General features: G+C 40.8%; 1 protein-coding gene and 1 long non-coding RNA gene across 2 annotated transcripts in view; one reads left to right on the top strand and one right to left on the bottom strand.

Annotated features, from left to right (window-relative positions):
- LOC125964250 (uncharacterized) overlaps window positions 1-13,558 on the top strand; it is a 75,375-nt gene that overhangs the window by 19,666 nt on the left and 42,151 nt on the right. The window lies entirely within an intron of this gene.
- Window positions 3,338-8,024, bottom strand: DDIT4L (DNA damage inducible transcript 4 like). Its single transcript, XM_004263564.3, has 3 exons — window positions 7,850-8,024; window positions 7,432-7,571; window positions 3,338-5,568 (listed from the first exon to the last, which is right to left on the bottom strand). The coding sequence occupies exons 2-3, from the start codon at window positions 7,520-7,522 to the stop codon at window positions 5,078-5,080; spliced, it is 582 nt and encodes a 193-aa protein (XP_004263612.1). The 5' UTR covers window positions 7,523-7,571; window positions 7,850-8,024; the 3' UTR covers window positions 3,338-5,077.

Below are 13,558 nucleotides of genomic sequence, written 5' to 3' on the forward strand. Positions count from 1 at the left end.
ATAATTCAAAAATATATTTAATGTTGCTTTGATTATTGTGTCCTATTATTTATAAGTTTAACTCAATAAAAAATTAACAAAGACATGATCACAGGAAATTTAAAAAATTGTCATTTAAATTTACAATCTTGTTTTTACTATGAGAAGAAATATTAATAAAAGACTTTTAAGTCTAAAATATATGAAGGTAAAATTCAGTTTAAAAAGTAGACTTTAAGAAGATACAGGAAAAAAGAAAAAGTAACACTGAAAAATTTTATTCTGTTGATGTACCTAATTTAGCGTTTTCTAAGTAGTTGGTGAGTTTTAAATTACCATGCTATTTACATTCCATTGGAAACATTTAACGAGATGATGTAATCATTTCATTTAAAAAGATCATATTCACCACATGCTGAACAGATATTATTTTCAACTTTTTAAACTTAGGCTGAAAATTTTGGATGGCAATTTAAAAAATATGGCAGAGGGTGTGCTTTTACAAAATTCTCCTAGATGTGCAACAAGCAAGAAAGTTTGAAGAACACTGGTCTAATTTCATAAAATATGCTTATCTTCAACTTCACAAAATAATGCCAGGCTGCATAGACACACATATCGGCATGTTGGAATAATTCTTTCTTTCCTGTATCCTCACCAGGTTTTGGAATTTTCAGATTTTAACACGCCCCCCCTTCATTTTCTTAAACCCATGTGGATGTGTATACACTGGTTTCTCATGGTGCTTTTAATTTGGATTTCCCTGGTTAATAAACAGACTGAGCATCTTTTCGTATGTTTATCACCATATGGGTTTCCTTTTCTGTAGGTGCCTATTCAAGCTTTTGCCCATTTTTTTTCCTTTGAGTAGTTTGTGTTTTTCTAATTGCTTTGAAATAATTCTTAACATATTCTGGTTGCTAACTCTTTTTCAGTTATATGTATAGAAGATACTTTCAGTTCATGAGTTGTATTTTTATTCTTTATAGTGTTATGTGATAGACAAAAAGTTTGAGTGATTTCTTTGTATCTTAAGAAATTTTTCTACTTCAAAATCATAAAAATTATATTGTCAGCTAAAACTTTCCCTTTCACATTTAATTCTTTAATCAATCTGGAATTGTATGCATTCAATTTCATTTTTTTATGTAGATAATTATTATAGCTCCAATTATTGGAAAACACCATCATTTATTTATTTTTTATTTATTTATTTTTTGGCTGCATTGGGTCTTCGTTGCTGCGCGGGCTTTCTCTAGTTGTGGTGAGCGGGAGCTACTCTTCTTTGCGGTGCACGGGCTTCTCATTGCGGTGGCTTCTCTTGCTGTGGAGCACGAACTCTAGGCATGCGGGCTTCAGTAGTTGTGGCATGTGGACTCAGTGGTTGTGGCTCATGTGCTCTAGACCGCACACTCAGTAGTTGTGGCGCATGGGCTTAGTTGCTCTGCAGCATGTGGGATCTTCCTGGACCAGGGATAGAACCCATGTCCCCTGCATTGGCAGGTGAATTCTTAACCACTGCACCACCAGGGAAGTCCCCGCCATGATTTATTTGCTCATTGCTCTAAAGTGCCAACTCTGCTATAAATCAACTTTCCATTTACATATGTATAGGCCTGTGTCTGTGTCTGGGCTGTCTATTGTTTTATAGAATAACTTGTCACTCCCCGTGTAGCAGAAACTATGTTTTCAGTTCATCAAGCCCATTTACTTCTGGGCACACTGTGCTACCATATTTCCCAGCCCCTCTTACAATTGAATGCGACCATGCGACTGAGTTCTACAGGGGATGTAGACAGAAGTTATGTACATCACTTCCACAACTAGCCCCCAAGTTTCCCATGAGATCCTTCATAGTCTTTCTCATCTCTTGCCTGTGGCAGGTGTGGAGGACCCAATGGAGTATTGCGAGTCTATAATCAATGGCAGAGTCTAGGCAGGAGTCCGGGGTTCTGAAAATCTGCATGATCCTCCTCCCAGCTTGTCACCGTGTATCTGTCCCTCCTCATCTGCCACCGATGTGCCTTGGACTTTTGTTTTTATTCTCACTTGTTTAAACTGATATAGGTAGTTGAGACCTGAGTGCAATAGACTTAAGATTTTTATACTTGTACATCCTTCCGGTATGCACGTGGGAAAACTGTGAATAGTGCGACATGATGCTGACTCCATGAGGATATAGATCACATCACTGGCAAAATAGAATCAGGATATTGAATCCATTTCCATAAAATTATACTATCTATTAATAAGAGGAAAATAAGACATCTGATCTTTCAGGAGGCCATCAGACACTCTAGCTAACAGTTTATTCCCCATTGAAATAGATAAGGGAGAGATCACACCTTTTTTTGAAGGTACATGAGAAAGTAACTAGGTCAACTACAAAAGATAGGTGTGAAGGTGCCAGGATTGAAATGCATATTTTTTAAATATTTGGAAACTTTTAAAATTCTAAGCACAGCTCTGCTCCAATGAATGGTGAATACTGTCAATAGTTGCCTACTTTTTTTCTACCTGGAAAGAAATCACATTAAGAATTTTTTCTTTGAATTTAAGGGCGAATGTTTGACATCATTTTTACAGTCCTTTGGTGATGTGGGTAAGATGTCTGTGCTGCCTTCATGCATTTGGAGAACGCATAGTGAGCACAGCTCCTGGAGCTGGCTCTGTTTTATGCTCTGGATCTCCTGCATAACTTAGTGACTTTGGGCAAGTTACTTAACCTCTCTGCGTCTGATCATTTATCCATAAAATGGAGATGACAGTGGTCTCATTGCATAGGACTGTTATGAGGGGTACATGAGATGGTTTATGTAAAGCACCTAGAACAGTGCCTAGACGTAATAAGTCTCATTAAATGTGGGTTAGGTAGTGTGAGAAATCTGAGCTAATGACAAATTTGAGGAGACAGAAAAGATAGGTGGACAAGGTTAAAAATTCAAATTGATGAATGATTGTGGAATTATAAAGATATGTTGCTCTAATAGAATATTCTGGTAAAAATTAAAATGTATACTGATCTTACAATCTGATATATCTGCATTTGGCCATTAGGAAAACTACAGAAAAAGCCTTTTCACAATGAGTAATTTTTTCAAAGGCAGTTGCTAAAGGAGCTCAAATTATTGTCTTCCAGTGAAAAATATTATTGTATTTGAAAAATTATGAAGCAAATGACTCTTTATTGATACATAAGCACATGCAATATACAATTGGAATATTATAATGAAGGGTACAAATAGCCTTTGTCAAAAAGGAGCTAAATAATTGTTCTGTCACCTTCCCTCAAATATTGTCAAATATATTTTAGGGTGATCATTGCATAAACTCAGAAAAGACAAAGAGGACGAGAGAATTAAAAATATATGATGCTTTATTGTCAAAAATAGACAAACTTTAATTTCCTTTAACAGGAATATTAACTTAAGAGTCTCTATAAGTCACCACTATTTTGTGAGTGTAAAAGACAAGAGAGTCAAAGACAACTGTTAGTAGAAAAAGGACAACAGTTTTACATCCATGCCAGAGACTCCTCGCCCACAGAATTACAGTGACCTTCAGAGCCCTGGACAATAATAGACATGCAAAACAAGCTCGACTTATCCTGTAAGATTGGCTTTGTGGTATCTTTCCAAGCATTTGAAGAGTTCAATTTGCTAGAACACTTACTGATTTGAATAGTGAAATTTTAGGGCATTTATGGGAATAGGATCACACCTGCTTTTGAATTACACCAGGATGAAGCCATGGTCTCTACAACCCTGGCCTCAGGTATGTAAAGTGGTGCTAAGGAGACCTGAACAAGCTCCTTATCCAGGACCTACAGCAAGGATGTGAAGGTCTTCCTGGATGAACATTATAATGTGTTGGCTATGTTCTCTCATTAACATAAAAAAAGATAAAGATCTAGCTAGTTGAAACAAGAGAAAAATAAGGCCTTTATTGTTCCCTAGGGACAGGTATCCAAGGATGAAGAAAGCTGGGTGTGTGCACTGGTTATCTAGATCATGACTTTCATTCTCTAGTCTGTACTATAAACCAGATACCCATGGTCAAAGGAGACTTTGTAAATAGACCCATCTTAATAATTAAAAGTGGTAGTGTGCAGCTATCTCCTTTGAAGATTCAGGTTAAGGCGAGTTACATTAGTTTTCAGGAAAGGCCAAAGATGAGATGACACTGACATGATGAGATGGTCCATCTGAGATCAAGTGTAAAAGCAGAAAGAAGCTAGATTATCAAGTGAATGAGAAAGGAACTGGAACTCACTTCCCGTCCTTATACACATTCACCATTCACTCAATGGAAAAGTAATGAACTTCATGCAAAAAAATCAGCATTTTCCATTTTTCTAGTTTAAAGGTAAAATTCAATACTTAAGAACTAGAAAAACTGAGCTTATATTGTACCATAAAGTTATTTAAAACAATACTGTGGTTACTGAAATGGTAGCTCAAGCTTTTGCCACTTCTTTGAAACAGAAGAGCGGAGAGGATGCAGAGAGACAGAGAAGTACATAACTCTGTTCTTACTGTGACATTCCTTATTCACATTTGCGTGGGGTTAAGTTTTAATTAAGCTCACCTACTTAATTCTATCCTCCTGTATAAGAACATGTGAGTAGGGGCAGGAAATGGGTGGTATGAGCTTTTGCAAGTTTTGATGGGCTAAGCATCATTCAGTTAAGATTCTGTGATTGAAAGGATCACTCTGAAAACTTACAGAAAAAAAGCCATATGAAAATCAGACTAGGCAAAGTGGGTTCAGACAGTCTAGTAGCAAGACTACCTGGAAAACTTGTGGAGTCAAATAAAGAACTAAAGTGGATTGCTTCTTTTTTTTCCTTATTCCATTCCACTCCATTTTGTAAAAACTGTGATAAATGTAGACAATGTACTCTCTTGTGGGTCATTTTTCAAAAGTCCCCAGATAAGCCCTAGAGTTGGGGTGGCCATGAATATGAAATAGAAAGAAGATGAACTCAGTTTGGGGTTTCCTACCAAGAGCAGGCACGGCAAACTACAATGACTTTAATGGAGCGCTGCGGAAGTTTTATTACCCAGTCATAAAAAGGACCCTTTCCAGTGCTTCCCTTTCAGCACTCTTCAATGACTGTTGTACCAATCAAGGAGTAAAGCTTTTTCTTAACAAGTCGGAATCCTGAGCTCAGGATCAGAGTTCGCCTGAGGCCAGAAGAGAAGCGACCTCGACTAAAGAAAAAATCCCTGAAGCTCGTCCATGAGCAGTTCTCCTGCTTAAACACCAGGGTAAGCTCAAAGGTGGGCACCACGCTAGAATCACACACAATCCTATCCAGCTTTTTACATACATTTTCAATTTCCAAGTTCACGTGCATAACGCAGCCCCGCAGGCCGCAGGGCTCGGTGGAGGAAAGCCGCAGGACGTCTTGAGCAATCCTCTGGGTCAGTTTCTCAGGAACAAGGACTTTCGAGCAACCGAGTTTGGTGTGCTTTGATTTGGACAGACAGTTCTCCAGCATTTTAACCAAGCTCTGGCAAGTCGTCTCCTCAAATACCACCTCGTTGAGGTTGGGTTCAGGAACAACATAATCCCAGTAGTCAAAATCTGTGGAAAATGGAAGTTTAAGATTAAAAAAAAAAAAAATCCAGGAGCAGAAAAAAACACACTGAGATATAGCAACATTGTTTATTTCTTCTATCTGTTACAGCTACTTGTTCTAATATTTGTTTGGAAGTCAGCTGATCTCACTCTGCTGTTAACTCGCTGGGTAATAAAGCAAATCATTTAACCTGAGACTGAAAGTTCACCTATGAAATAAAGGTTTTGATAAATAAGGTGGGTAGGCTATAACCATTTTTTAAAATATTTATATGTGTACACACACACACAATCTGACTACGCATCACAAATCTATTTATGGTTATCTTAGAATACTAGTGATTTTCTTTTCTTTCTTGCTCCCTGATTTGCTTATGGGGGTTTTCTTATTTTCTTTTACAGAGACTATGCATTAGTTCTGGAATAAAAATGTTAATTTTTTTCTTGACTAAGGATTATTACCTTCTAACTCTAAGAATACATTCATTTATTATTGTAAAAAACAGATTTTTTGGTATTGTCCTTTAGTGATGAACTTAAAATGAACTTTGATGAGTTATATTAAACATCAATTAAATTTGTGTTTTCTTTGTAAGTCTTTACTGGAATGACCTGTAGATCCCAATTTTAGCTTCAACCTCTTTGATTAAAAATTGCTCAAAGAGAAGACCTCTGAGGTTCACATGGATATTTATAACTGGCTGGGTAGTTTTTTGTAGCCAAACAAAACAAAATACTCCTAGGAAAACAAAATTAGATTTGCTCAAAGGAAAGGAGATAGCTCTGCATTTGGTCACCTACGTTCCAAATTAATCCTACCACTTGGCAGGATGCCTCACCACACACAGTCAACTAAGCAGGCACAGGCAGATGCCCTGTGGGCTCCCCACCCTAAGCATACTGCACTTCATTGGCTACTGCATTTTCCTCTCTCCACATCACGTATAAACTTAGATCATTGCTTTTTTTTAAACTAATTGAAACAAATGCACTCCAAATTATAAGGCTCCATATTTTATCTGCGTTGAAAATAGAGAATTTTAGAGCTTTGGCCTATAAAATTAGATCATCAACCACTTTGCCTTCTAAATGAGGAAGGCCCAAAGATCTTAAGCAATTGGTCTATGCCCACAGCTCCTGAGTGGCAGAGCAGTGTGTTACTTTAGAAACTCCTGTTTAAAATTGCAAATGACAATATGTCCAGCATCACTGCTGTTTTAAAGTTTCCTTTTGGCCTTAAAAAATGAAATAATGGGTATATCCACAAATAGAATACTACTCAGAAACAAAAAGGAACACATACTGATAGAAGCAACAGCGTGGATCTCAAAATCAGGCTGTGGGAAAGGAACCAGATACAAAAGAGTACATATTACATGCTCCATCTGCATGCAGCCCTAGAGGTGAAAGTAATCTATAGGGACAAAAAGCAGATCAGTGTTTCCCTGGGGACGGGAGAGGTAGAGTGGGGAATTGATGGCAAAGGGGTACATGGGACTTTGGGGGCAGAAGGTGATGGTAGTGGTTACACAGGTGAATACATTTGTTAAAACACACATAATTGTACACTTAAAATTCACCATAACTTCACAACCATGTAGGGTAGGGACCTGTACAGTTTTTAGCCCCAAAGAGTCTATTAGCCGCAGACTAGATGGATGCAGCCCTTGGGGTTTTATCTTTTGCTTCTTTTGTTTCTCACCATCATGGACAGAAGATGCTAAAAGTTTGGAAAGGAGTCTCTCTCAGATGGATTTTGTGGCACTTCCAACATTCAAGGAGGGGGTCGACACTGCACGCCCGCCAATCCCATCTATCCAGGGACTGCGACCTTTGGAAGGAAGAGAGGTAGGCGGTTGAGAAACTCACCATTTAGTAGGTTCCCCGGGTGGAAGCCACGGTCCAGCAACTCCGAAATGCTAGCCGGGTTCTTACTGCTCAAACTGCCCGTTGCAACCATGGTCAACGGCTCTGTTTCCCTCGCGGGGCGGAACGGCCTTTCCGGGGCGCTAGAAAAAGGAGGCAAGAAGGACAGATTTGCAAAAGCAAGCAAGACGTGCAGAGGCTCCTAAAATGCCCAGAGTCCCCGGAGCGAACAAGCCGAAGCATTCCTTTTCCAAAGGGGAGGAACTCAGGTTCACAAAACTCCGGGAGCGGAGACGCCTACAGTCACAACCTGAAACTAATTCAAAGTTAGCAAAACTTGGAGCCGGCTTGCCCCGCGGAGCTCACCACTGCGCCCGGAGCCCCGGAGCCCCCAGGCCCCGCTCCTCCCACCCAGGCTCACTTGCTGGGAGTTCGCCGGGGCCGACGCGCTCGCTGGCCAAAAAGCTGCGGGTAAACCGAGGCAGGCACCGTCTTCAGGAGGCCCCTCCCTCGGGGGCTTAGGGACCTGCGGACCCAAGCGGCAATCGGCACCCCGCTCGCCCCCAGCCCACCCCGCCCCAGCTCCACTAAGCGGCCTCGCCTCTGGGGCGGCGGGCGTTTTATAGGCCCAGCCTCCTCACCCTGCCCCGGCCCGCCCACCTGCGCCGCCCCGCCCCGGCCCCGGGCCCCGCCTCTCCAGGGTCCGGTTGCAACCCAACCCCGATAGTTCCAGCAACCCTAGGCTAGCCGCTGGGAGTTTAGGCTAAGTTTGCGGTAGGGTTGACACCTGCTGTTTCCTGGGTGGGCCGCGGGTCCCCGTGAGTGCAATTCCGGGTGCACGACTCGCCCAAAACTGACCGCTCCCCTCCGCCACCAACCAGGATTCTTTGGTGCGACCCCTCCCCTAGCGTGCGCGCTCACACACTCACACTCCTGATGCCCTTGTTGACTTTCTGTCCCGGGCAGCGGGAAGCTTTCGGCCTTTTGTCTATTACCGTGACCTGAGGCTTTGCTCTGTCAGACTGACCACTTTGCTTAAATCTGTGTAGATGTTCAATGGGCATCATTTCTGCGCTTAGTTCTGGCCTCTTACCGAGTCAACTCTACTCCGTGTCCCGTCCCAGCGTCTCTGTATTCTCCTCTCCCGCACGCGGTCAGCTCTAGCTTGCCTTCCCGCATCCGAGGCTCTCCAGCCTCGGGTCTTCACTGCACCCCCAGCACCCTTCGTACTGCTTCATCTATGACTAATGCGTTTTCACCGCGAGAAAGGGTGAGCCTGGTACTCTTCTAATTAGACCTGGCTCCAGAGCGCCGGCAGCTTGAATGAAGGGGAGTTTGCCAAGAAACTAAACAAAACCATTAGTGGGATTTTAGCTGCTTCCACCACCCTCCGGGGCTCTGGGAGCAGTTGTCATTCGCAAAGGCAGCAGTTCCTGGCAAGCCCCGTTAGCGGGAGGAACTTGGTCTTGGGCGGTCTTGAAGGGGCTCGGGGCAATGAAGATACAAGTACAGTGTTTTATGTCCTGCTAGGGATATAATCCCTGTGAGGCTTGATGCGCAGTCATGAACCTGAGCCCACAGAGGGACAGAGGAGCGGCTCAGGGTCAACAGGCTCGCCCAACCCATGTCTGGCAAGAAGCCAAACATTATGTGTTCATCCACGGTGCCTAAGCCACCCTGCTCCCGCTTTGGTGTGCCAGTAGAGGTGATCTGGTCAGAGTGAGCTTTCCCAAAGACGGTGGTGGGTCAGCAGAGGAGAGGAAGGGGATGCCTGGAGGGAGAAGAGTTTCTACAAGCAGGAGGTTCTGGTGTTGGCTCCCAATCCTTTAGGATTCTGTGTACAAGGATCTGTCGGTTAGGGCCTTGAGAAGCAGTTTCAGCTGTCCAGGCTAAAAACTCTTAGTAAGAAAAACAACAACAGAAGGGGTAAGGAAGCTGTGATAAACAGATCAGTGGGAGGACACTGGGAGGCAGAGCAGCAGAAATTAAAAGCAGCTTGACAGTCCATTTTTAACTCAACTCAGGCAGCTGCGCTGCCTGAAGGTCAGGGGAGCCAAAGAAGGAGATGTGATAGGCTAGTCTTTGAAAGCAGATTTCCACCTCTAGTTCAACAATAGAAAAGGGGAAAAGAAGCCCTTTTAAGCCAATTAAAAAGCAATTTCAGTGGCAAATGTGTTCAGGACCAGTGGATGGTCAGTCGGGTATGGCAGGGGGCGGGGGACAGGCCACAGAGCATCCTTATTTGGGTGGCAGTGCTAGTGAGGCTGCCTCTTACCTGCATCCAAGGAGAGTTATTAGGATTAATATAGTAAGTGACCTGAACCTATACCAGTGAGGGAATTACCCATTTCAATTTCCTTAGGGTATTTAGGCATAACTCATAAACTAAGTACTCCCAAAGGGCCAGAAAGATTATTGTAACTTCTAGAAAGTAGCAGTTTCTCTCGGCTCACCTGAGTAACTGAAATTTTGCAAAGCCCTTGGGGATTTTACTGCAGAAAATAATTTACTTATTATGAAAGACTTTGAATAATATCATTCTTTTTGACTGAATGGGCCTTGCTCTGAGGAATTACAGGGCATAAGTAATGACTGATATAGAAAATGTACCTGGGATAATTAGCGGAGATTGTCCTTTTTTATCTTCTTAAAAGGGTTACAAAATCCTTTCTGTCATTGGTTTGCATCTTTGCAGGGTTAAATAAACAGAGCTGATTTTTCAAAAGGAGCTATAGGACAGAATTAGGAAAAACTAAGTGCCATAATAGTCTTGTCAAAAGATGACACACTTAGTCTATTAGAGTTTTTTTTGTTTGTTTGTTTGTTTTTTTTGCGGTACGCGGGCCTCTCACTGTTGTGGCCTCTCCCTTTGCGGAGCACAGGCTCCGGACGCGCAGGCTCAGCAGCCATGGCTCACGGGCCCAGCCGCTCCAGACCGGGGCACGAACCCGTGTCCCCTGCATCGGCAGGCGGACTCTCAACCACTGCGCCACCAGGGAAGCCCCTAGAGTTTTTAATGTTGTGGATACAGTTAATTATTTGTAACCGAAAGTTCATCACATTGGTGTACCCCAGGTGTTTATCAGGTGCAGGGATGAAGTATGTTTCATTGTTGTACCCCTCTAATTATCCTCTCTAATTAATACTGTAAAGATAGTTTGTAAGGCTGCTTACTGGAAATAATAGTTGTATATGAAAAGAAAATCTAATTGATTAAATAATTTTATTGCCTTTCATACACCAATGTACTATAACAAACTACCAAAACCATGAGCAAGGACTTTAACTTAAGCATGCTTGCTTTTCTATACTATGATTTACTCATCCACCTTCATACAAAAAAGGGGAATAGCAGTAACAAATGGCAACAGTATGTTCATCTGATGTACACACAAATAAGTTCCATGCTCCCTCATGTATAAATATAGTGTTTATAATATCATTGCTTACATAAGTGCAAATTCAGAATACCAGGGATTTTGCAAAAAACAAAAGACAGTATGATGCTTTGGTATACTGTTATAAGAAATACTTGTGTCTTCTGCATTTGTGATTTAGAGTGTTGAATATTTATTACATGTTTTGCCAGCCATTTTTCTCTCTTTATCCAGTACGTGCTATTGTTCCTGAGCTCTTATTAATACATTTACATTCAGTGCATTGCTTATTTCATTTCATAAACTATGACACCAGAGGAAAAAAATGACTGGGTTTCTTAATCTGTACAGTGGATTCAGGGAGGATTTACAGGATATGGAAGTTGATCTGTACAATATCCAAGTTCCCTTAGCAAGCTTATAGGGTTGTTGTGAGGATTAAAAGAGAAACCCTTATAATCAATGCTAAATATTACCTCTTTTTTAATAAACAAATCTGAGATCTTTGAGTGCACACTGTCTTTGGCTTTCCTTGGTTGTGCGAAATTTGTAAATCTAATACTCATGTGAGTCTTAGAACAGGGCCTGGTACCTAGCAAATACTTAATGAGTGATAATTGTTCTGATATTGTAGTTTTCTGGTTCAATGAAAGCTAGAGGGGCTACATGGAGTTAGAGAAGTATTGCTAAAGTAGAACACAATTAATGGTCTTTCCTGTTTGCAGGAAATCTGGAAACTATTTGCCACTGGTTAGGAAAGACGTTTTTATTAGAATATGCGTAAGTGTGTTGGGAGCAGGAAGGAGAGCTCCCAATTATATGTAAGAAAATAATGTGGGTAAAAAGTTATCTTGGTTAATCTTTGTTAATCTAGAAAATGGTTTTCTGGAAAAAAGTAAAATTTACAGACATGTAAAATCATTGACTGTAGAACCACCCAATTGTGTCAAGATAGGTATGACATTCTGGATGAGATACTTCATCATTATTTTTATTTGTCTTTGAAGATGTTCCACCCAATACAATTTCCATTTAGTCATTAAGTATGCAATACGAGTTATTCTATGGAGTGTTAAGGGATTTTCCATTACATAAAGAACGTGGAGACTTATTTAGTATAAGACCAAAAAAAGTCTAGTATAAAATAATATGTAATATCTGCTGCTGGCTAAAAACTGAGAGAATTTTCCAGTAGCAGAAGGCATTGCCTCTCTAAATTCAAGCAGAGAAATGGTTACCATAGTGACTTATCTCTTAAAATAGTTGTATGATGTTTTCTCTTTATAAACAATGCTATGTGTTATCTCCTTTTAAATAAAGAAAGCTGATAAGTGTAAATGCACACAGCCTGCTTTTCCTTAATTACGCAAAGGTTTCTAATTCAGGTGCCTGCATAAGAGAGTGTCAGCCAAGAACGTGGAGTAGGCCCTTAACACTTTTCTAGGGATCCATTTTGCAAGCCCCAAATTTGAGAATACCATAATGACACACCATTTCTCTGGAATTCTTATGTGCATGAAGATAAGAGGAAAATAAAGCTATGTGTTCATATAGGTGCTGCTCCTTCATTGTTCCCCCTTCCTGTGGCAGCCTGGTGTCTTATTCTGGTGGAGGAGCTTTGCACAGCTTTTGTCATTCACACTTGTGTCCCAGAAAAATTACAGCTTGCTTCACGACATAAATTTGTGGGGTGGTGCCAGAAGAGAATTAAATCCAAGCATGCCCACTGTGGACTAGATGGGGGATTCTGCAGCGTAGTCTTTAGAATGGGTCTGATCCCCATTCTGCAGATGTCAAGCATATTAAGGTTGAAAAGCTTGACAAAGTCACAGAGAGATTCCATTTTTTAATCTTTATGGGGTAGTAGTTAGATCTGTGGACTGTGGAGCCTAGGTGCATACCCCAGCAATGACACGAACTAGCTGTATAGACTTTGATAAGGTCCTTAATATCTCTGTGAATCCATTTCTGTCTTTAAAATGGGAATTGTAGTAACTTTACCTTATGAAGGTCTTTTTTGGGGATTAAATGAGTTAATACACAATGTACTCAATAAATATCAGCTGTGATTATAATGGTGAATTTTGCTCTGATTTTTTTTTTTGGAATGATGATAAAGGATTTTATTTTTGCTCTGATATTGAAAAATCCCAACGCCCTGGTGATAGTGTTATGAAAAAGTAGCTTGGGGAGCGTTACGTGCATTCAAGGTGTGTATAAAAGTGTATCTTTGGTACACATTCATTCATTGGTTAGTTGACATCAGAAGTATTTATTGTATATTAATTATCTGCTAGGCGTGGGAAATGCATCAGAGTCTCTGTACCCAGAGAGTTTGTAGTTTAGAAAGAAACGTAGACAAATAAATACAAGATTACAATTAGTAAGCTAAGTTAGGGGAGCTACATGGTGCTATGGTGGCACAATGATATAAGCACTAATACATTCTGAAGGAGGATTTACAGCCTTGCTACTCACGGTGTTTCAAGGACCAGTAGCATGAACATCATTTAGGAGATTGTAAGAAATTCAGAACTTCAGTCCTCAATCCAACTGAAACAGAATCTGCTTTTTAAAAAGATTCCTAGGTGATTCAAGGGGGAAAGTGGGGGTGGGAGGAATTGGGAGATTGGGATTGACATATATACACTATTGATACTATGTATAAAATAGATAACTAATGAGAACATACTGTATAGCACAGGAACTCTACTTAATGCACTGTGGTGACCTAAATAGGAAGGAAATCCAAA

This window comes from Orcinus orca, chromosome 4 (assembly GCF_937001465.1).
Source record: "Orcinus orca chromosome 4, mOrcOrc1.1, whole genome shotgun sequence".
Classification (NCBI taxonomy): domain Eukaryota; kingdom Metazoa; phylum Chordata; class Mammalia; order Artiodactyla; family Delphinidae; genus Orcinus; species Orcinus orca.

Coding starts and splice junctions, on each gene's coding strand:
- DDIT4L (XM_004263564.3), bottom strand. CDS start 7,522: ATGGTTGCAACGGGCAGTTTGAGCAGTAAGAACCCGGCTAGCATTTCG. Junction 5,569..7,431: donor CCCGGGGAACCTACTAAATG/GTGAGTTTCTCA, acceptor CATTTTCCACAG/ATTTTGACTACTGGGATTAT.